This window comes from Salminus brasiliensis, chromosome 13 (assembly GCF_030463535.1).
Source record: "Salminus brasiliensis chromosome 13, fSalBra1.hap2, whole genome shotgun sequence".
In the NCBI taxonomy this organism is placed as follows: domain Eukaryota; kingdom Metazoa; phylum Chordata; class Actinopteri; order Characiformes; family Bryconidae; genus Salminus; species Salminus brasiliensis.
The window spans coordinates 28,636,843-28,661,071 of NC_132890.1; the positions used below are offsets into that span (position 1 = coordinate 28,636,843).

Sequence of the window (24,229 nt, forward strand, 5' to 3'; positions counted from 1 at the left end):
TGTATAGGTAGACTGTAATAACCCTAGTGCTCGCCATTTTTTACTACATATTTTATATATAGTATAGTATGTACATATATAGTGAGCACCTTTGACCCAAGCAGAAATACAGGTGGAATATTTATACTTTTTTTTATAATTATTTAATAATTAGTTATGCTTTGGTCTGCTTTTTAAATACGTAAGTATTACCGCTACTTCGTTCATCTTGTCCTAATAAGTAAACAAGGGATTGTGGATGGCGTGTTGATGAGGGACTTTTATTTTGAAGGCAGTGGGCTGGTTACCGTGGCCCCGGTTCTACTGCTCTACTCACTGTAGCTGTAGCCGCAGCAGGAGTCGCAGGCTGAGGGTTATCGCTGAGCGGAGGGCTCGGTAAAGGCTCTGGCTGGAGGATGAAGGGGGGACCGTGTCCGTGAGGGAACGGAGAGAGATGGAGACAAACGACGGCAAGGTGAGGGATTACCCGAGAGATTAGCTGCTGAGCTAACGCTAAAGCAGCAGCTATATTCACTAACGCTGCAGCTCGGCTGCTGCTGCTAACTCGGCTAACGGCTACTGTACAGCACACAGCAATGGAAATATTCATATACACACCCCGAGCTGTAGGGCGCCTCTGTCCGCCCAGCGTTAATATTAGCATCGATATAAACTCGGTGGGTTAATTGCCATGTTGGTGGTACAAGTAGCAGAGCTTATGTTTAACAGCTGTAATCGCCCGTAATGCTCACACCCGTAAAACCGTCAACTTCGACGCTGAACGGAAAGGCTGTGCTCTGGAGCTCCTACAGACAGACCTACAGACAGACCTACAGTCTGACAGACCTACAGACAGACCTACAGTCTAACAGACTTACAGACAGACCTACAGTCTAACAGACCTACAGTCTAACAGACCTACAGTCTAACAGACCTACAGACAGACTTACAGTCTAACAGACCTACAGACAGACTTACAGTCTAACAGACCTACAGACAGACTTACAGTCTAACAGACCTACAGACAGACTTAGTCTAACAGACCTACAGACAGACCTACAGTCTAACAGACCTACAGTCTTACAGACTTACAGACAGACCTACAGACTTACAGACAGACTTACAGTCTAACAGACCTACAGACAGACTTACAGACAGACTTACAGTCTAACAGACCTACAGTCTAACAGACTTACAGACAGACCTACAGACTTACAGACAGACCTACAGACTTACAGACAGACCTACAGACAGACCTACAGTCTAACAGACCTACAGACAGACCTACAGTCTAACAGACCTACAGACAGACCTACAGTCTAACAGACTTACAGACAGACCTACAGACAGACCTACAGTCTAACAGACGTACAGACAGACCTACAGTCTAACAGACGTACAGACAGACCTACAGTCTAACAGACCTACAGTCTAACAGACCTACAGACAGACCTACAGTCTAACAGACCTACAGACAGACTTACAGTCTAACAGACCTACAGACAGACCTACAGTCTTACAGACAGACCTGCAGTCTAACAGACTTACAGGTCTACTCATAATACTGCTAACGCTGCGTGTCCTGCTGTTGATACTGTACGGGGTTTGGACGCAGCCAGTTAGGTTTAGCCAGCCGTTCTCGTGAATGAGTGAACGAGTTTTGTGTTGACACTCATGTCGATGAATAAATGGCTTCAGAATCAGAAGTAAAAATATATTTCTGTAATAAACAACCACCATGTAGCTTGTCATTAAAGTCGCACAGCGGCTCCGCAGACGGACTGTAGCTACACTGGGACGCAGTGATGGGGCTGGTAGTCGGTGGACTGACAGTCACACCCGTAATGAGTTAAAGCTCCGGTTTATTTCTTTGAGCTTTTGGTTCGTTTTCATTACAGCGTTTGACTTTTGCGTAGTTTTAATAAATAGTTCACATCGATCTAGATCTCTTCACTAATTATTAACGAGGTTTTGTTGTGTTTTTGGCTTGTTGGTAGTTTGTAGGATTGAGCTGAAGTGTTACAGTGACATGTAATGTAGTTTAGTGGAAATCTGTATAACAGAAGAAGTGTTGGGATAAAAAACAAACCGTGTAAAATTATTTAAAAGCAATATTTTAAAAGTGAAAGAAAAAAAAAAACGTCTTACCTACAAGTCAATGTAAAATGTTTAATTCCCAGTCATTTTGGAGCTTGTCTATTGCTCCATTGGTCACAAATTTATCACAATGTAAAGAATAGCTGCCAGATCACGCTGGGTCAAAGGGGAGGGGAAAATGGAGAAAAATGGAGCTGGAGGTTTTTTTTGTGACCGATTTGGATATTGTGTATTAATTTTCTTTAAATAAATAAGTCACAAAAATCCCTAAACAAACATAAATCTGCCTTTTCTCTCTGTTTCATAAAAAATCTATTTGTTTATTGAATTTGAGATCCTGGAAAAAAGAATATTCAGAAAATAAACAGTAATAGTGGAGAAACAGTGCAGAATTGTGCTCTCTGTAGAGGATCTGAGGATCTGTCTACACTTATATTACAGTACATTACCTGTTCAGTTTGAATAGCATCATGGAGTTTGAGGCTTTAGTAATGCAGCCTTGTCTCAGCTGAGATAAACACCGGTAAGGATAAATGTCTCTAGGTTGGTTAATAAATGTGTCTTTAGGATCTGTGCATCTTCAGTTGAGCTGAATGGGGGGGGGTGTCGGGTCAGGTCGGGTGTGAAACTGAAGTGTGTTTTGGAGCTCCTTTAGCAGAGACGATGGATGACGATGGTTCGGCGGAGGTGAAACTCGCGACCTGTGGCATTTCTGACATTTGCATTTTAGCTGCTGCTGTCAGTTCAGTCTCACTGTGAAGTGCCGGCGCTGGTTCCACTGCATTCACGACTGCATTCCTCTGATGTTTCTCTCGCCGTCCCGTAACACTGACGTCCTCCTTACTTTCCTTGTTACCTTCTTGTAAACTGTGTACACCAGTGTAGGCATTTCCGAGCTGATATTCTAAACAACAAATAAGACCTTATTGTGTCCAATAATGAAATCATAAATGAATTATTTTGTATTTGATTTGTTTAGATTTGACCTTACTTTATGTAGATTTTTACACTATATAGCAGACAATCTTTTCTATGGCTGTTTACAACAGCAGGTGTTTACAAAATAGAAAACAGGGATGTTGACCTGACAACCTGTCATCTGTTAATTCTCTTCTTTTTATTCACATGTGCTTCATTACTCCACCATGAATAACTCAACAACTTTATTGTACATATGTAGCTCCACATAAAGGGCTCCACAGCAGAAGATCTCCCCTAGCTATGACTTCACACACCAACACACACACTATGTCCAAATGTTTGTGGACACCCCTTGAGATGAATGTATTCAGCTACTTTAAGCTGAACCCATTGACACAGATGTGCAAATGCACATACGCAACCTGTAGCACAGTTTTTTTAGTCCCTGTAGAGAACTGTAACTCTAAAATCTAATAGAAAGTCTTCCTTGGACAGTAGAGACAGTTACTCTAACAAAGCAGGATAAAATACCCTTGACTGATGGTTAAGTTCATCTCATGCACATAGAAGTGACTTTCAGTGTGTTTTTGTTTATTTATTTATTTTTTCTCTTGGGTATTGTCAGAGCTTAAATAACAATGACCAACTACATGTTTCATTAAACTGAGAAAAACATCACAATGAATATTATGTATCATGGAATAGTCTTTAAAGTTTGTGATTTATTATATGATTTAATATTTTTTACCATACCGACCCAGCCCTACTCTACTATTAGTAGTGTTGTGGGGTTTTTTTGTGTGTGTGTTTTCTCTTTTAAAAATAAATATCTCTCAAAGATGTTCAGACATGCTCAGTCTTTTCCTGTTACCCCATTGCCCTCGTTCGTCCGACAACGAAGCCTTTATTTCCCACACAGAAACTGAACAAGTTCAGGAGAGAAAAGAGCTGAAAGGACAAAAGGCTGTCTTTTTACACCCCCACCCCCCCCCTCCACCCCTCCCCACCTCAGACATATCTAACATCACCCCACTGCTCTTCACTTCTGTACCACCACCACCAACACACACACACACACACACTCGCACTCACCCCAGCTGCCTCTGCAACAGTGATGTAAATCTCTGACCTCATAGTGTTTACGATGCTTTAGGAAACAGGGATTCAGTTCAGTAGTTATTCATTAGGAAACAATTCTGTTATTCAGTTCAATTATAATTGATTAGGTAACAATTCAGGGATTTAGTTATAACTCTTTAGACAAACAAACATTAAACAAATCATTGACTAAGTTCAGTCATAATTCTTACGAAACAAGTTGATTTTAACAATTCAGTTCATTTAATCCTTTAGAAAAACTTTCAGCAATCTGAGTCGATTACCGACCTTTTGAAATGCATTCAGCCCTAGCACCCACAATCACCCCTGCTCGGTTTAAGGTCAAATGGAAAGCTGTAATGAGGCTTTGTCTCGAAACACACACCCACAGTCCCAGCTCTGATCTCACTCTCCTTGTGTAATTAACTTATCTGTGGTCGCTGTTATTTCTCCGTGCTGAGGCTAATCCTGAACATCGACTATTTTAACACTGCTCAAAGCTCAGAGCCATCAGTGGAAGCACACAGATCTCTCCCGCTTATAGCTGTAGTTGTATAGCAACCGCCCCCTCATCCACATCAAATATAGTCGATTTTTTTACTGCTGTGTGTTGTATTTTGGTGTGTGTGTGTGTGTGTGTGTGTGTGTGTGTGTGTGAGAGAGAGATTAGTAGATATGTTCTCTTCCTGCTGTAGCAGCTGGAACAAAACAGGCCTCATTTCCTTACAGTACAGAATGGAACACTTCAGTGTGTGTGAGAGTGAGATGTGGTCAGTGATGGGGTGATGGAGAAACTCGGCCCACCGGCTGCTGCTGAACAATAGCCACTTGTATCCATTCTCACACACACACACTGTCCGTTCACAGTGGCACTGAAGGAACTCGTACTTGACCTTCTGACCTTCAAACACTATCAGTCTCATCCTTCGTGCTCCTCCAGTAGAGATTTAGGCCAAAACCTAAATTTACACACACACACACACACACACACACACACACTCACTCACAGAGTGGAAGTGTATGTGGGATGTTGTGGCATGTGGAGTTACACAGAATGGCTTTCTGTGTCTCTCACCCACTTCAGCCTCCTCTCTCTCTCTCTCTCTCTCTCTTTTGTTTTCTCCATCTTATCTTTCTTAGACTTTCTATCATTTTCGCTCTATTATTCGTTTCTCTCTTTTTCTTTCTCATTCCATCTTCTTTTAGTCTGAGTGTGATCTTTGGGGATGAGAAAGCTAATCTTATCTTACCTGTGCGGGTATCTGTTGTGTAATGATTTCCAGCTTGGCTCCACCCTTTCTGGCAGCAGGCACAGCTTCCTTGTTATAGATGTGTCAAAACTGTGGGTTTCTCTGCAAAGAGGGAACAGCGGTTGTGTTGTAGTTTCATCAGGGCTGTGCTATATGGGATTTCTGGGCTGGGAATTCATTTAATTGAATGTTTATTTTTCCCTTTTGATTTGGCATATCTTGTTAGCCGAAGCTGTTCCTTTGTCTAGGGACGCTTATTGTGGCGTTCCTTTGCCCAGGGACTCTTGTGGTATTCCCTTTACCTAGAGATACTTATTGTGACTTCTCTTCTTGTGGAATTATTTTGCCTAGGGAATCTTATTTTGGAATTTGCTTGCCCAGGGGTTATCATAGAATTTGCTTGACCAGAGACTCTTAATCTAGAATTTATTGAATTTATTTCTTTAAGGCAGTTTCAGTTCAGTTTCAGAGTAAAAGTTCAGGGACATAACTCTGATTTGTGCTCGTGTTCATAGATGTTAGAAACCATAAAAAACTGATTGAAGTGAGAGGTTGTCAAGTGTGTCACCAACCACTCAGGCATGACTAGTTGCTAATTAAGTTCATCTGTAGCCCTTTAATGACATACCTGGCTATACACACTGATTATGCTGACATGCGTTTGTGTGTACACGTTGTAGGATGTGAAGCTGTCGGCTGAGGTCGAGCCGTTTATTCCCCAGAAGAAAGGAGTGGACTCCAGCCTGCTGAGCATGAGTGTGTGTGGAGAGGGCGGTGGGGGGGCGGAGCCAACTCCAATCCCATCTTACCTCATCACCTGTTATCCCTTTGTACAGGAAAATCAACACAACAGGTATACACACACACACACAAATACACACACTGTTGGCATCATTTTAAGATGAAAAATCTAATAAACATGATTTATCACTGACCCCAAATGTGGCCATTCAGCCAAGACATGATTTTTAGGTTAGAGCAAAAGATTCAAGGCTGACAGAAAAGAGCCTAGTATTGTATCTAAACCCATTTCTCAAAACACTACCAGATCTTCGTTAGTTTGGTACAGACTAGTGAATGTGGTTTAATGTACAGTACGACTTACTTTAGTATATGAACACAAAAACACTCAACTTCTACAGAGCTGAATGGTGGAGTAACCAGAGCGACTTTACCACAGCACAGGATGTGGTGTTACTCCACGGACTGTGGTCCAGTTTAAAAGTGGCATAGCATTACAAAGCGGGGCATTCTGAAGCAGATTGTTATACAGTTCTAACGAAGGTCTAGATGTGCTGGCTTCCTGTATAACTGTTTAAGTTTCTGATGGATTTTTGAAGCCAGCAAATAAAGATCTGGGTGTGTTGTGAGAGACCGGCTAAGAGATGTTTTTGAGCATGTGTTTAGAAATGTGATTGGTGACAGGCTTGAGGCCAGTGTCTGTTAGAAATATTAGCTTAGCATCTCCCATTTTAAACTAAAGAAGCACACATCAGATACCAAACATGTCTTGACTGATTGACTGCATCAAGAGATATTTATTAGATTGCAGTGAATGGTTGGGATTGTAAGTCTGAACCGGCATGTTAAGTAAGTGTGTGTGTGTGTGTGTGTGTGTGTGTGTGTGTGTGTGTGTGTGTGTGTGTGTTTGAGTAGGAGATTGTTTTCAGCAAGTCCGGCCTTTTTCCTTCCTGTTCATTTTGAATAGCAGGAAGGGTTCACAGTAGAGACACTGTGAGTGAGTAAGTGAGAGTGTGTGTGTGTATTGTATTTTCTCAGTCCACTGCTCACCAGACAGTTTACTGTACACTACAGATGGCACAACAGTATGAATCAGCCAATACCGATGAGCTTCAAATTAAGGATTTGGGTTCAAAAATGCAGAGAAAGCCATTTTCATCAGTGTAATACGTTTGTGAGAGTGAAACTTAAACTTAAACCATGTATCTCCATTTGTGATGTTAAAATGTTTTGGTGATACAAGGTTTTGTGTTTTGTGTCTCTCACACTCACACATTATTTTAAGCTTTTTAAATACATACTTACACTGTGCTGCTCTAGAGGAGGACCTTCACAGAAAACAGCTTGGGTATTAGAAACCTCACAGTTTTCTAACTAAAAACAATGCAAATGTGTAGAAACTGATAAAAATAAAGAATTTGCAACTGTAGACCGTATATGGGTATGCAGGTATCTGTTCTCTGATGAGCATTTCTGTCTTTTGATGGCCATATGTACATTTCTCTCTCTCTCTCTCTCTCTCTCTCTCTCTCTCTCTCTCTCTCTCTCTCTCTCTCTCTCTCTCTCTCTCAGTAGGCAGTTGCCAGTGTATAACGGAGATTTGCGTTGGCAGCAGCCCGGTGCTTCACCCAGTGGTCCGTACCTAGCGTACCCCATCCTGTCCTCCCCCCAGCCCCCCGTCTCTAATGACTACACCTATTATCAGATCATGCCCGCGCCCTGCCCCCCTGTCATGGGCTTCTATCAGCCTTTCCCCGGCCCATACACAGGACCCCTGCAGCCCGGCGTGGTCAACCCTGTATCAGATGGCTGTGATAGGCCACCGCCACAGGCCCAGCCATTTGGGATGGCTGCTCAGAGAGGGAGGGGCGTGGGGAGAGCCCCCATCCTGCCCAAGGTACACACAAACACACACACTCTCTCTCTCTCTCTCACACACACACACCTTCCATCTCTTCACACTGTAGTTTATAAAGAGCATTTCAGACTGGCCTGTTTTTTTTTAACAAGGCACCAAGGTCACAATGTCTCCGGGTGGGTAGATGGCTGGTGGGTAGATGGATGGGTGATCCTAAGTGATGTTGGCTGGCACAGGCATCTGTTAGCTGGTGCGTTGGAACTGAGGAACCAGAACTTTCCTTTAAGCATGTCTGCTGCCCGGCGATGCTGCATCAGCAGTGGAGGCAGTGGCTGGCTTTGCATGTATCTGAGGAGACAAGGAGGAATTAGGAACGGGTGGGTTAATTGGCAGTACCAAATTGGGAGATAAAGGAAACAATTTGACAAACAAAAGTGTAATAGAAGGCACAGTAACAAAAAGAGAGAAAAAAAAAAGGTTTGAAAATGTTTCCATAAAAATGAATTCTAACTGGGCTCCTTTAGTAATCTGTGTTTGCTTATGTGGTTTCTTGAACTTGAACGTGCAAGGCACTGTAATCTACAAACATGAACAGAAGTCTGACATGCTGCCACATTCAGCTGTCTAAAAAATTTCTCCCCATGTTTATATGAAGAATGACTTTATGTTCTTTGTTGATTGCAGCCGATGTCACAGCCAATCAGAGCGAAGAGACCTGTGATGCGAAGCGTTGCGGTGCAGAAAGAAGTAGGCGCGGCGGGGCCTGATGGGAGATCGCGGACAGTGCTGCTGGTGGACGCTGCACAGCAAACTGGTATGATATCAACGAACACTGCCCTTTGATGACAGCACTATTTATAGGTTCATAGTCGTTCCAGCTTGACATAATCGTTCTTATCAGAAACTAAGTAGGTATGAGATCTGATAAGTCACAGATCATGTGGTTCTAATTAAAATCTATGTCAAGTTTTCCGTAAGTCTTACATATAACCTGTTACACTGCTGAAGTCTTCACACTTGGAGGTCATGGTTCCTTTTGCAAATGTAAACATGTCAAATGACCTCAGACTGCTTCTAAAAGACCCCAAACAAAGTGAACTGCAAGAGTTATTGTGATTTCAAACTATTGTTTCTGCTCTGGACTGGTGGATGATGATGTCCTTTTTGTTTGTAGCAACAAAAAGGACATCACACACACACACACACACACACACACACACTCACATGCTATCAGTAGCACAGTTTATATCAGACATCTTTTCTTCATAACTGAGTCTGTGAGCAGTAAATGAGTTTACTGATTAAGGATATAAACAGAGTTTATCTCTATAAAGACTGCAGATGATATCAGAGCTCTACTCTGTGTGTGTGTGTGTGTGTGTGTGTGTGTGTGTGTGTGTGTGTGTGTGTGTGTGTGTGTGTGTGTGTGGTTTTGTGGAAGGTTTAAGGTCAGTTGTATTAAGGGTTTGGCTAGTCAGATGACTTCTAGCTCACACAAACATATATATATATATATATATACACACACACACACACACACACACACGCACACGCTCCTCCGATGAGTGAGTCATGATGGCTAAGATGATGTCAGCCTCTCCAGGAAGTGACTACTGCCCGCTTATCCACAGCAGCTACTATATGTTTTTTTCTTTTTGTACTTTATAGTTACATTGGTTGCTGTGAAATGTTAACTAGTTTAGATGGCAGCAGTTGGTGAGCTAACTGTGCAGACAGTGAAGCTTCAGAGCTCAATCAGTACAGCATTCTATGCAAAGAGTTGTTGGGGGCAAATTTTACCTAAACAGGCAGCAATTATTTACGGGGGGGGGGGTCAACACCAGAGCCAGTTTATGAGGAGGCTGGCTTCTTTTTTTGTTTCTCCCGTTATACCAAACAATGATTACCAAACACTCAAAAGTACACTTACCAAGCGAGTCCTTAGTCCTTACAGCTAAACCGCTAACAAAAAATGTTAGTATGTTACCACTTTTTCATCCAGGAAGCAGGGGTGTACACAGGGCAAGGTATTATTGCCCCCTGCAGGGTTGGCATGACCAATCCTGATGTTTTCCTGTTCTTTTCATCTGATCAGATTTCCACTCTGATCAGATGTCCACTTCAGTTGCACAGTTTTTCCGCATTTTTTCTCCTCAATTTTTTTTTCTCCCATTACTATTAACACACTTGTGCTTTAGTATGCTGTACAAAACACACATATTTACACACGCACTGAGCAGTGGAGCTGGAGTGTGTGGAATGTTGAATTACAGGTGTGGAAAGCCCATAGTTTCACCACATTAGCCTGACGTGTAGTGCTAAAGAGGTCACTGTTGGTCATGCAAGGATTTTTATTTGTACTCTATCGGTATGTTATGTTGCCATATCATGGAAAACTGAAAATTAGTTTTTTCATGCTGTTGTTTGTAAACAACATTTACCTGTCACTCCCCAGTCTGTACATACAGTAAATGAATGCACCAGTTTTTGTTATCAAATTGTATTTTGTGATGTCACACCAACACCAAACGATTTACATATCTGTGCCATTCAACAGTTTAGCCAAGCCTATAACTTGAGCTTAACTGATGAAGTGTTAAAAGTATACAAAAAGCCGAGACTGGTCTTTATATAATGCACAATAAAGGGTAACCATTTAGAACAGAGCATAATATATGGTAGTGTAAAAGTAAATTGTGACTGTTTTTGGTTTATAAACCCCCACAAACACCAAGCGGAGCTCAGGGGGGAAATCTTGAATATTGGGGAATTTGCCAGGTGTGAGTGAATGTTGTGTTGTTTGTGTCTGTAAACACTGATCTTATTTCCCACAGCATTCATATTTTTTAAGCCATCTGTTTATTATTATTATTATTATTATATAAATGCCTAGAGTAATTTAATAATTGTGTGTGTTTTAGATTTCCCTGGCGAGGCATGTGGCAGCAGCAGCAGGTGTGCGGATAGCAGCTTGCCGTGGCGGGGTAAAGTGAGACGCAGGCGCGTGTCCCAGCCAGCTGAATCTTCCAGCGAGCAAGGGGCAAGCGAGGCGGATATAGACAGTGACAGCGGCTACTGTAGTCCCAAACACAACCACCAGGGGGCAGCAAACCGCAACACCCAGCACACCAACACACTGGTACCAACACACATTCGATACTCCAACGCTCTGTTCACTGATATAATATACAATACATATGCAATTAACACACTGCAGTCCCAAGCACAACCACCAGGAGGCAGCTAAATGCAAGAAACGGCACACTGCTACTCAACACACATCCTCAGCAGCTTTAAACATTGTATTTTCATCATTATTTCACCATTATAGTACTGTTAAATATGATTTCATCATATTAATGTAAGCGACTACCTTGCTTTGGTTAGTGTGATCATTTTTTGTGTCTCTGTCTGCAGGGTGTGGAGGCTGGAGTAATGACTGGTAAGTAAGGTCACAGTTCCCAATGATATCAGTCACTTTTTCCACCTGCTTTAAAGGTGTTTTATGTAAATGTTGGACTGCTGCTACTGCTGATGATATTAATAATAATATAATATAATGCTAACTATTAGTTACATTTTTTGTTTATTTTGGACATGGAAAGTTTATAAATAACACACAGAATGTGCAGAATAACAAAACAATGACAAAATAAATAAACAGACGTAAAATTATCCTCTGAAAAAATATTTTGTTTAGCTGTCAGCTGGGTGAATGCAGCGTCTCAGGCTGGTCAGAAGCCTTGGCCAGACAGAGGACCCTCACCCTTCCACAGGAACAAAACACCTGAGCAGAGAAACTACCCACAGGTAATTCAGACAGGCTTCATTCAGTATTTTACAGTTACCCACATCATACAGGAGAATTTGTTTACCACACTATATTCTTATATATATAGATTTATACTCAGTCTAAATATACTAATACCCTTTAGCCACTATTAGAAAACTCTACTTTATAGCCGTAGGTTTACAGGTTCAGACTGAAGCTTGATCTGTTGCTGCAGATTATCTGAGCAGTAACGAAGGTGGTAAAAAGTGGTTGACCACAGTGCTGCTCTTGTGCTGATATTATTTTGGATTTATATGATATATGAAAATGTTTGAAGTCAATGTTTTATTGTGGCATCAGTTTATTAAATATATGTAAAGTTATGTTTTCTCTTTAAACAGGAGTTCCAGGTTGGCTTTGGAGGTCGTGGAATAGGGGTAACTGAACGAGGGCCGATGGGGGGTCAGCGGAGACTCCAGCCAAGTGTTCAGCCTACCACACACATTCCCAATACCACTAACATGCCCAACACCAACAACAACGTACACACACCTGAACCGCTCTACTTTCAGGTATTAATACCACTCGCACACAAGCCTGGTCCTCAGTTCTACCTGCTCTTACATCACGTCTCTGCTCATGTTTGTTATATTGAACTCTTTTGAAATACTAAGTAACTAACTAAGTATCTGATTTGTTATACAGGATGAAGAGGAGTTTCCAGATCTTGCCACAGGAGGCGCTGCACAGCGGAACAAATCAGAACAAGTCCAGCTCAAACTGCCCAAACCACTGGTAAGTAATTAGCTGCTGCAGACTGTGTGCCTATGCCTGAATTTGTCTCTAATACATAATAAATTATGTCTCTATATGTGTTTGTTTGTGCACGCAGCTGGATAACCTTCCGGAGAATTCTCCAATCAATATCGTCCAGACGCCGATCCCCATCACCACCTCAGTGCCCAAACGAGCCAAGAGCCAGCGTAAAAAAGCCCTCGCAGCTGCTCTGGCTACAGCACAGGAGTACTCTGAGATTAGCATGGAGCAGAAAAAACTACAGGTATGTAGACACACTTCACCTGCGGGTTATAGGCACTGTTGTTTCCGAATGGAACTAAATGAATTGTGAATGAAATCAATAATCACTGACTCATTTCAATGTGAAGCAGAGGTATCCCACACATAAAGATGCTGATGGTGTGTTTGTGTTTAGGAGGCTCTGACTAAAGCAGCAGGGAAAAAGAGCCGCACCCCTGTGCAGCTGGATCTGGGGGACATGCTGGCAGCTCTGGAGAAACAGCAGCAGGCTATGAAGGCACGACAGCTGAATAATACCAAACCACTGTCATACACAGGTACACACATACACCCACATGTCTACCCAATATCATATAAAATAGTTCCATAGTGCAATAGAAATCATTTTAATAATCATAGCAAAGGAAAGTAAAGAGTTTGTTTTGTTTGTGTGTGTGTGTTTCAGTGGGTACATCCTCAGTTTTCCACAATAAAGATGTGGTTACTAAGGGTGTGATGAAGACTCCATACACACCTCCTCACAACATGCTGGACTCCACAGCACCCCGAATAAAGAGAGGCAAAGAGAGAGAGGTTCCAAAAGTGAAGAGACCCACAGCACTTAAAAAGGTAAACAGCAGAACCCCCTTCAAACCCCAATACTTTAACACACTCAGAAAACTCTCACTACAACACTGACCTCCCATGACCCAGCTCCAAATGCCCCTGCTAACATATTGTTTTTTAGTGTAGTTTGTTAGTCTGTCAGTAATAATTGTAGGTTAATTTTAATCAGTATGACTCTGCAATGTGTCCAATCACCTTAAATATGCTTCTGTCAAAGTAATTCACCTCTAAAAGGTCAAAAGTTCATGTGAAATATTGACCATTCCTGCCTCAGGAGCCTTATGGCCAGTTTTGTTCCATCACTAATCTAATCGTGTGTGTATGTGTAGGTGATCCTAAAGGAACGTGAGGTGAAGAAGGCGAAGCTGTGTGTGGATCAGCCTGCTGGAGCTGAGGAACAGCCAGACGATGACTTGAACTTCACTGACACACTTACACAGGAAATGGTGTCACAGGAGGGTGTGTAAACGTATCCCTGGTTACTTTTATTTCTTAAAGGAAAGTTCCACCCAGGGTTGAGATGCTGATGGTAAAGTAGGGGCAAATCTAAAAGGAAAAGTTCCTTTGGGCACCCTGCATGTATGTCTCAACCATCTAAATGATCTGCTATTGGGGGACAGTGATGTTTAATGTTTTTAGAGGCATTAAACTGTTGTAGATGGTTTCATTCATCACCACTGTGAATAATTCTGACTTGTTAAATTAATGCAAAATGAAGCATTTTACTGCAAAACCCACTGAATGACTTTGCATCATTGTTTCATCATCAAATTTGCATAGAATTTTGAAAAAGGAATAATACTAATCATATAGCGTTCCTGTAGGATTTATCAGGAATGATACAATAGCACCAAGCAAACATGCAAGTCAGAGATACTGTGTACAGCCGAACACCCTGCAAAACTAAAGATAATGTAAAGGGCAAATCACCTTCTGCTTATGGTTTAATACAGTCTTGCATACCCTGGTAACTGGTGTTAACTCTAATTTAATTCTTCCTTGTGACTTTCCACTTGTGTGTTTTGTAGAGAATGGTCTGAGCATGCCCAGTGATGCCTCGCTCTCTCCAGCCAGTCAGAATTCTCCGTACAGCATCACTCCAGTCTCTCAGGGCTCCCCTGCCAGCTCCGGCATTGGAAGCCCCATGGCAGCCTCTGCCATCACCAAAATACACAGCAGAAGGTTCAGAGAGTGAGTACACACACACACACACACACACACACACACACACAATATATAGCACTATAGGGTGACAAAACAAAAACATCAATGATTGAAAACACTTTTTAAGTCAGTCCAAACAACGCTGTTGTGCAAATTAAGACATTTTCTTTCCCAGTCTGCAATTCCCTAGTCAGATTTGCTTTGAACAGTTGCAGCTCCAGTACACTAGGTGGTACTGTGTTTTTTACTCTTCAGACAAAGAGGAAGTGTAGCCGTTCACTTGCAACAGCACATTTGGCAAGCATTAGCATCAGTTAGTAGACTTAGCTATTTCTATTTGTCAGGGTTAGCCAGCATTAACTATTTGCTTGCTGTTTGTATTGCATTGATTTAATCATTACATATTCAAAAGCTATTTCATCAAATTTTGCATCTTTAGTGGACTGCAGAGGCCTCTGGGACTGGGCCCCCTGGCAAGGCAGTAATACATTGTTATCGTATGATGTGTGTAAAGCCATCTTTACAGCTCTATTATAAAGTGTAATGGTGTTTGCATGTCTCTGCAGGTACTGTAACCAGGTGCTAAATAAGGAGATTGATGAGAGTGTGACGCTGCTGCTACAGGAGTTGGTGCGATTTCAGGAGCGCGTATATCAGAAGGAACCAACTAAAGCTAAATCTAAACGCCGCCTTGTCATGGGCCTCCGTGAAGTCACAAAACACATGAAACTCAACAAGATCAGATGCGTCATCATCTCGCCCAACTGTGAGAAGATCCAGGCTAAGGGTGAGGGACAACGCTTAGTCTGCGCGAGCTTAAAATGATAATTTGACACAAAATTGGGATAGAAGTGTTTGTTTTTTTTGTTTAGAAAAGTGTTAAATGTGTAGTTGGCATCAAAAATGATTAAAAATGGATTTAGTCCAGTCAGAATTACGTCTGCATATATAATACTCATTACAAGTGTCTTATTTTTGTGTATAAATTACAAAGCTGTGTAATGAACCCCTCAACATTCACTCTTAAAAACAGGGAGTGCCATCTTTTGTGTCAGTGCAGTTTGAAAAAAGTGAAGTTAAATGTTTTTTGCTCTGAACAGAGCTGTCAGTTTGTACCAACTTTGTAAATGTTTCTTATTCTTTTTGCTTGAACCTTTCTAAAGATTTAGAGCGTGAATGTTTGTAACCTGTTTATGTTTAAAAAGGAAGGAAAACTTGCGTTTACCACCAGGGGGCAGCAAAAGCCGCATAAAACTGCAAGTGAAATGTACACAAAAAGCTTAAAAATCAGATAGAAACCCAATCACTCAAACCAGGACGTGGTCTGAGACACATTTGAGCTACATGCTATTATCATATTAGGATACAATCCAGATACTAGTCACATGAAGTGAACAGGGGTAAACGGGGGTATTGTGTGGGCTTTTTTTTTCTTGTCTTTTTTTTCCCTGTCCGTGAGTTATCAGCGTGCATTACACTGAAAAATGTGTATGTGTGTATATTTAGGTGGTCTAGACGAGGCTCTGTATAACGTGATTGCTATGGCACGGGAGCAGGAAATCCCGTTTGTATTTGCTTTGGGTCGTAAAGCGCTGGGCCGCTGCGTTAACAAACTCGTCCCTGTCAGCGTGGTCGGAATCTTCAACTACTCAGGAGCAGAGGTATACACACACACACACATTCTCAGCTGGCAGATTATCATATTATCGATGTTATATTATTAATGATGATATTAATTCATATTATTGAATTGTATTTTGGCCAATGCCATATTAGCAGAAAATCATAGCTAGACACCTTACCCGCTCAGAAGTTGATGTAACATTGCGTGTGTCTGTGTAGGCCCTGTTTAACCGGCTGGTGTCTCTGACGGAGGAGGCACGGAGAGCCTATAAGGAGATGGTTTCGGCTCTGGAGCAGGAGCAGGCTGAGGAGGCCTTGAAAAATGTTAAAAAGGTTTCACACCACATGGGTCACTCCCGAAATCCTTCAGCTGCATCCGCCATCTCCTTCTGTAGTGTCATCTCAGAACCCATCTCGGAGGTCAACGAGAAGGAATATGGTAAGACACACGCATACACGTTAGGAATTGCCCCATAATTTTCAGAAAACATTTCTGACTGACCATCTCAAATTTGATTAGGCCTAAAATATTCACTGTTTCTGCTCGGAGCCGCTGAGTCACAACTTCATGGAAATGATTTTTCTTTCTGACTGTTGCAGTCAACTAAACTTAAACCAAACCAAATATGCTCTTGTATTAAACTTTATGATATGTAATAATGTACTGACCGTGTCCACAATACTTAAGATCAGTGTGTGAACTATTGTAATTTGGTGTGTATTCTTTGTCTGTGTTCAGAAACTAATTGGCGTACGATGGTGGAGAGTTCAGACGCTCTGGAGCCATTGGAGCATGAAGCCAGCAGCAAAACGGCCAGCGTCTCAAAAGACAGTGAAAGGACTTCAAGCACTCTGCCTGTGGACCCCACGGCTGCTCAGCCCACTCACACACACCCCGCTGGGACGGAGGGGCAGGACCGCCTGGAGTGGGCGTCGCAGCAGAGCACGGAGACAGGGTCTCTGGACGGCAGCTGCAGAGGCCTGCTGAACTCTTCAATCACCAGCACCAGCAGCACACTTGTCCCTGGCATGCTGGAGGAGGAGGAGGAAGAGGAGGAGGACGATGAGGATTACACTCCAGAGCCCATCCTTGTGGAGGTGCCCCCACTCAGCAGTATGATCGAAACCTGGGTCAGCACCACTCTGGAGAACCTGCAGCTGACTGGCAAGAGCCGCCACGGTTCCGAGGAGGAGGAGGAAGAAGAGGAGGAGGAGGAGGAGGAGGAAGATGTGGGTGGCGCAAGTGATGATGAAGATGAGGTTGATCTGTCGGATCTTGCAGAACCGACTGTGGGCGACAAGAAGACACCAGAGGCCCAGAACAACTGAGGGAGCAACACACACACACACACACACACACACACACACACACACACACACACACACACACACACACGCATATGCATAGGCACACGGTTTCCAGTTCAGTCAATCCATTTACTCTGTAGCTTCATTTACTGGCCATTTTATCAGAAACACGTTCTATGTAAATGCACTTTACAGGTTTCAGTTCCAGACTGTAGGCGGCATATAGAGATGGATGGTTTGGGGACAAACTGTGCTGCAACAGGTGGGCAACACTTTGTAACTGCACACCTATAAAGTCCACCTATATGGTGTTTCTGATAAAATGGCCAGTAATGTAGCTGGACATGGTTTGTTTGCAGTGTTCTCTTCACAGCTTATCTTGCATTTTTCTTACAGCAACCAAATCTCAGGAAAACAACAAGGACTGACCAAACACACGCACACACACACACACACACGCGCGCGCGCACACACACACACACACACACACACACACACACACACACACCCAAGGTTCTGTCACCATGCAGTCAGCGCGCACACACACACACACAGAGCGTAGTCTGTCACCCTTTTCATACTCGAATGAAAAGAAATAAACAACCTGGTCGATAATAATGATGATGATGATAATGAGGAAGACTTGCCTTTTGGGATATCGACTTATCTCTCCCCACACACACACACACACACACACACACACACATACGCTTCCTGTCCGCTGTAGAGGCCTGTACAGACCTCTTTGTGTGTTTTGCGTAGTTTAATAGCTTTGCTCAATTATTTATTCTTTGCTGTTTATTGTTTAAGACGTTATGAGCAGATAATAAATTAGTGTCACAGACAGCAGGGCTTCACCTCTCTCTGACATCATCAAGCACACCCCACCCAGAGAGAGAGATTAGAGGAGAAGAGGAAACAGAAGAAAGGAGCTGTCTGTGTGTTGGTCACCTCGCTAATAATGAAAGATTGTGAATTTGAACAGAACTAATGAGAGTTAATCTGAACAAACCTGTGTGTGTATATATAACCTGTACAGGTGATTCTAATGAGCTGAGTCTGTTATTTATCGTGCTTAGATAAAGAAGAGGAAGCAGGTGACGTTGGCCTTTTCCAGGAGTGATTTTGTTTGCGTTGCTCTGTGTGTCCTGGGTTTTCTCCACCTCCCTTTGTGTTTGGGGTCTTTACCTGATTGCAGGTGTGTTTGTTATTACTGAGCTCTCTGCAGGTGTGATCGTGTTTTCTCCGTTCAGGTGGACGTCTGTGGTCGGGTTCTGATTAGCAGTAGCATTTTAATCGTGGTGCTTGGGTTCAGGCCATAGTTTTGTACAGCAGCAGCATAAAACTACATCCTGGTCAGGAGTGTAAGTGTCTGACCTCAAAATGGTTCTATTCAGTTATGATTCTTATAGAAACAGTTCAGTGAATCATTAAATATCACTGCAGTTCAATTCAATTATCTTAAATTCACCTGATTCAGTTCAATGAACAGAATGTCATCATGATACAGTTTAGTTACCTTCATTCCACCACTTTTTGATTCAGTTATTTAATTTCTACCACGATTTGATTCATGTTTCTTTTTTCACCACCATGATTCAATTCTATTGATGCAATTTCGCTATGATTTAGTTATCTCTAATTCACTCTGATTCAGTTGAGTTATGTTAATTTCACTATGACTCATTTCATGTAACAGTTTAATCACGATTCAATTTAATTTCATTTGATTCATATCTCACAATTTGACCATCATTGTACTCGTCAATTTCACCATGAATCCATTAGGTTCTGATTTTTGCATTTTAATAATCAATGAAAAAAAAACAAAAAAAAACGTTATATAATATAAAATGATATTTGTTCTGTTTTTGAAAGTAAATTTCTATTTTTTTTTTTATTGTTTTGATAATGATTCTGAAGCAGACCAAAAGAATTGTGTCAAAATTGGAGGTTGATACAGTGGATCGTTTCTTAAAGGAACAGGATCAAATCATTGTGAGGTCAGAGATTTATTGACCGGTGGTCTGGCCTGCTGTCTATGGCCCAGAGAGCCTCTGCACACATTTTTAGAGCTGTTTAAGATTAGCTGAGTTTTCTACTCTCCTCTTGTCTGAGTGTTACATGGCTGTGGATTACAAACTAACCAATAAAACGTGAAGGAATTATGCAGTTGGTATGAACTGTAAATATGTAAAGACAGAATCCAAACCTGGGCTCTTGTTAAAGTGGTAGCTTGACAGAAATGAAGTGTAGCCAGTTTTCCCCTCTTACTCCAAATATAGCCGATCAGCCGAGACGCGTTTGGTGTCTAAACTTACAAAACTAAAGCTTTTGCTAAAGCTACGAGGCTAATGTAGTTGACATGTAACAGAACCCCCCCCCCCCCCCCTGATTAGAAGTTAGCGTGGTGTTAACTGCACTTTCTTCAAGCCCTGTCACTGTCATTCAGAGTTTTGTTTTTTACTGTGCTCTGGAAACCGGAGCAATATCACCCCCTACACGTCCTGTAGTGTATTACAGTCTGTCACAACGACTCCATGGATCATATGAACATTGTTGAGCACTACAGAGTGCCTTTTAAAAAGCATTGTAGCTCCTATGTAAATCAAATGAAGCAAACCTGAGATCCCAAACCAGCTTGAATGGGTTGATTGACTACAATTGTGGTAAGGTGGGGAAAACTGGGTAAATTGCAGATTTTTGCTGAACTGTTGCTTTTCTTCAGTTTTGGTGGAAATGTGATCAACATTAAAGTGGGCCTACAGGTGCTGTTGTGTCCAGAGAAACACACACACACACACACACACACAGAGCAGTAAATGTATAGGACACTTTTCTGTGTGTTACTAGTATCTGTAGGCAGGTTTCTGTCAGCCCCGCTTCCCTTCCCTCTTGTTTATTGACGGTCGCGTGTGTTCTTTGCACTATAAATAATTTGTAAATAATAGCAACGAAACCTCTGTAACTAATGTGAAAAAATGGTTCTATGAAGTATCTTCAGTTTATTGTGCTGCTTGTGTTTCTATGGCTATTTAAGATGCCTCTCACGCAGTAAATGTTCTTTATGGCCTCTCCTGACCAATTATTAAAACCATTAAACTCTTTTAATGAAACTAGCTGCACTGGAGTCTCAGCTCATTTATTTAACTCTCATGTGTGGATTCTTGCTGTTTATCTGCAGTTGGAGCATTAATCTCAAATTCTGTGGGAAACTTTTATTTTGTTTACAGTAGATACTGTTAATGAATATATAATAGCAATACTGTACACAGCCCAGGCCTACAGACAGGTTCAAATTTACACTGACCATTGTATTTAACTGAAGCTCTTCACATATCTCAGCTTACAAAGCCGGGATCAGAGCATAGGGTCAACCATGCAAATATGTTTTTGACTTCTCTAGGTAGAACAAGTACACAGCAAGCCAGACAAGTAACAAGCTAACTCTCCAGTAAAGTTAGGTTTTAAATACATCCTGATGGGTTCACTTTAAAATGATGACGACAACAAACAAAGTAATAAAGGTTTCAGTATTCGGAAGCTGCAGCCCTCAAAATCATTTGAACCACTATAAGTGAGGCAATATGTTTTATTATTATTATTAATTCTAAATGAAAACATGACCTTAATGTATCCAGTTTTTGGTATACATCAGTAAAGAAGAGGGAATGTTATAAAACCTCAACAATGTATGTAATAAATAAACTGAAACAAATGTTGAGATTTCACATTACTTTAAATTACTGAGCTAATGTGTAGTGGCATAACTACTGCTATTGAGAATCTGTTGCGTTAAGTCGACAAACTTCTGGCACCTCTGAACAGGTATTTCAGTCCAGGACGACTGGACTACAGTGGACTACATTCAGTTCTGTATTTTTGGGGTTTTGCCTCAGAAACCACATTTTTGATGTTCCACTACAAGTTCTCTATGGGATTGGGGTCAGGGAATTGGGATGGCCACTCCATTACCTCAATCCTGTTTGTCTGTAACCAAGATATTGTTTGCTTACTGCTGTGCTTCAGAACATTGTTGTGTTGAAACGCCCATTTCAATAGCATTTCTTCTTTGGCATAGAGCAACATGATATCCTTCAGTGTTTTGATGTACTCAAACTGATCCATGATCCCTCATATGCAATAAATCGTCCCAACAACACAGAATGAGAAACGTCCCCATATCAGGATTTTTGCAGCACCAAGTCTTCACAGTGGAGTGTGGCTTGAACTCTGAGTACTCAGGGGTTGTCTCCGGCCACTACACCCAATAAGATTTGCTTTAGTCAGTCCACAAAATGTTTTGCACCATTTCTCTTTGGGCTAATCAATGGGTTCTTTCCAAATTTGAACCTATTCTGGACATGTTTGTTTGCTTGCTTTTTTGAACAGCAGCACTTTGCAGGGAGTTCTTGCTGGCTTCATCATCTTCTGATTGTGGCAGTACTCACTGATCTTCAGATCTTCCTTGATCTTTCTAAAGGTGATCATTGGCTGCCATTTTGGCTATTCTTCGATCCATTCGAACGGTAGTTTCCTGCATCCTTCCATGTCTTTCAGGTTTTGGTTGCCACTTCAAGGCGTTTGAAATCATTTTGAGCAGCTTATAATTTATAGCATGTTCATCAGAACAATGTCTAGAAGAACCTGATTTCCCAGTATTTCAGAAGGAATTGCAGTATAAACAATTACAATTGACACCTGTTGTTCCTCACTGCTATTATTTTGAACACACCCCTTTCAATTAATAATTCATTTGCTCAGTATGAGTAATGAGTGTCCTGATTGTTGGATCTGTTCATTTTCTAGTATTTTCCTACACACAGGTACATTTTTACTATGTAGAAATATAACTTCGCATATATATATATATATATATATAAAATCGCATGCTCAATATGGAAGTCCACCCTCAGCCCCCCCTTACATCACTGCACTGTGTTTATGGCCTAAGGGGAAGCAGGCGAATCAGAACCGCTGATGACTGCCCTGTCCACTGTGACTCTGACCAGGAATAGAAGATGCCAAAATGACAATGGCCCGCTCTCCTCTTCTTGTCTGGGTTGCTATTAGCAAACTTCGCATAGTATGTCCTAATAAGTCCTAGTAAGTCCTTTAATAATGAACAGCCCATGTTGTCCTGATCTAAACTTTGGCTGGCATCTTGTCAGTTTAGTGTGCCACGCTACCCATGTAGAAACATTAAATACATATACAGTGAGTCCAAGAAGTATTTGATCCCTTGCTGATTTTCTTCGTTGGCCCACTAATAAAGACATGATCATTCTATACTTTTAATGGTAGATGTATTCTTACATGGAGAGACAGAATATTAAAAAGAAAATCCAGAAAATAAATCTAAGGAATATATATTAATTGATTTGTATTTCATGGAGTGAAATAAGTATTTGATCCCTTAGTATTCATTAGCAGTTCTGGCTTTTACAGACCAGTTAGACACTCCCAATCAACTTGTTACCTGACCTGAAGCCACCTGTTCTCACTAATCACTTGTGTGAAAAACACCTGTCCACAGAATCAGACAGATTACACAGATTTCAAGTCTCCAACATGGGTAAAACCAAAGAGCTGTCACAGGACCTCAGAGTCAGAATTGTTGACCTTCACAAAGCTGGAATGGGCTACAAAAAGATTGGTAAGGTGTTGGATGTGAAAGTAACAACTATTGGTGCAATTATCAGAAAGTTTAAAGAGTATAACATGACAATCAACAGACCTCGGCCCGGTGCTCCAAAGAAGATTTCGCCTCGTGGGGTGGCAATGATGCTGAGAACAGTCAGAAATCGTCCTGCAACCACTCGGCAGGAGTTAGCAAATGACCTGAAGGCAGCTGGGACCACAGTTTGCAAGGAAACAATTGGCAACACTTTGCGCAACAATGGATTCACATCCTGCAGTGCCCGAAAGGTACCCCTGCTGAAGAGAGCACATGTGGAGGCGCGCCTCAAGTATGCCAATGATCATTTGAAAGATGAACCAAGTTATTGGGAGAAGGTTTTGTGGTCAGACGAGACCAAAATTGAACTTTTTGGCCTCAACTCCACCCGCCATGTGTGGAGGAAGAAAAATGCTGCCTATGACCCCAAGAACACTGTGCCCACCGTCAAGCATGGAGGTGGAAGCATAATGTTTTGGGGGTGTTTCTCTGCCAAGGGTACAGGGCTACTTCACCGCATCACTGGGAAGATGGATGGAGCCATGTACCGCACAATCCTGAGGGACAACCTCCTCCCCTCTGCCAGGGATCTGAAAATGGGCCGTGGTTGGGTCTTCCAACATGATAACGACCCTAAACATACAGCAAAGGCAACAAAGGATTGGCTCAAGAAAAATCACATTAAGGTCATGGAGTGGCCCAGCCAGTCGCCAGACCTCAATCCGATCGAAAATCTATGGAGGGAGCTGAAGGTCAGAGTTGCCAAGCGACAGCCCACCAACCTTCATGATTTAGAGAGGATCTGCAAAGAAGAGTGGGCCAAAATTCCCCCTGGTGTGTGTGCTAAACTTGTGGTTAACTACAACAAACGTCTCACCGCTGTGCTTGCAAACAAAGGCTTTGCCACTAAGTATTGAGTGTGTTTGGCAAGAGGGATCAAATACTTATTTTCCTCATTGAAATACAAATTAATTAAAATATATTCTTTAAAATTATATTCTGGATTTTTGTCTTGATATTCTGTCTCTCCATGTTAGAATATATCTACCATTAAAAGTGCAGAAGGATAGTGTCTTTATTAGTGGGCAAACAAAGAA

The 24,229-nt window shown here is 41.8% G+C and overlaps 1 protein-coding gene across 2 annotated transcripts; it reads left to right on the top strand.

Moving 5' to 3' along the window:
* Positions 1-288: 288 nt before the first annotated feature.
* secisbp2l (SECIS binding protein 2-like) lies at positions 289-20,574 on the top strand. Of its 2 annotated transcripts, none has more exons than XM_072695278.1 (18): positions 289-454; positions 6,026-6,198; positions 7,659-7,983; positions 8,629-8,758; positions 10,866-11,083; positions 11,362-11,386; positions 11,645-11,754; positions 12,118-12,288; positions 12,422-12,511; positions 12,609-12,776; positions 12,930-13,071; positions 13,200-13,363; positions 13,690-13,819; positions 14,389-14,551; positions 15,091-15,311; positions 16,031-16,185; positions 16,367-16,586; positions 16,887-20,574. In XM_072695278.1, the coding sequence occupies exons 1-18, from the start codon at positions 434-436 to the stop codon at positions 17,474-17,476; spliced, it is 3,216 nt and encodes a 1,071-aa protein (XP_072551379.1). In that variant the 5' UTR covers positions 289-433; the 3' UTR covers positions 17,477-20,574. The 2 variants fall into 2 exon arrangements, with proteins under 2 accessions (XP_072551379.1, XP_072551380.1); XM_072695279.1 differs by having other exon boundaries at positions 7,662-7,983.
* Positions 20,575-24,229: the final 3,655 nt, after the last annotated feature.

Coding starts and splice junctions, on each gene's coding strand:
- secisbp2l (XM_072695278.1), top strand. CDS start 434: ATGGAGACAAACGACGGCAAG. Junction 12,289..12,421: donor CTGAACCGCTCTACTTTCAG/GTATTAATACCA, acceptor TTTGTTATACAG/GATGAAGAGGAGTTTCCAGA. Junction 16,186..16,366: donor TCAACTACTCAGGAGCAGAG/GTATACACACAC, acceptor GTGTCTGTGTAG/GCCCTGTTTAACCGGCTGGT.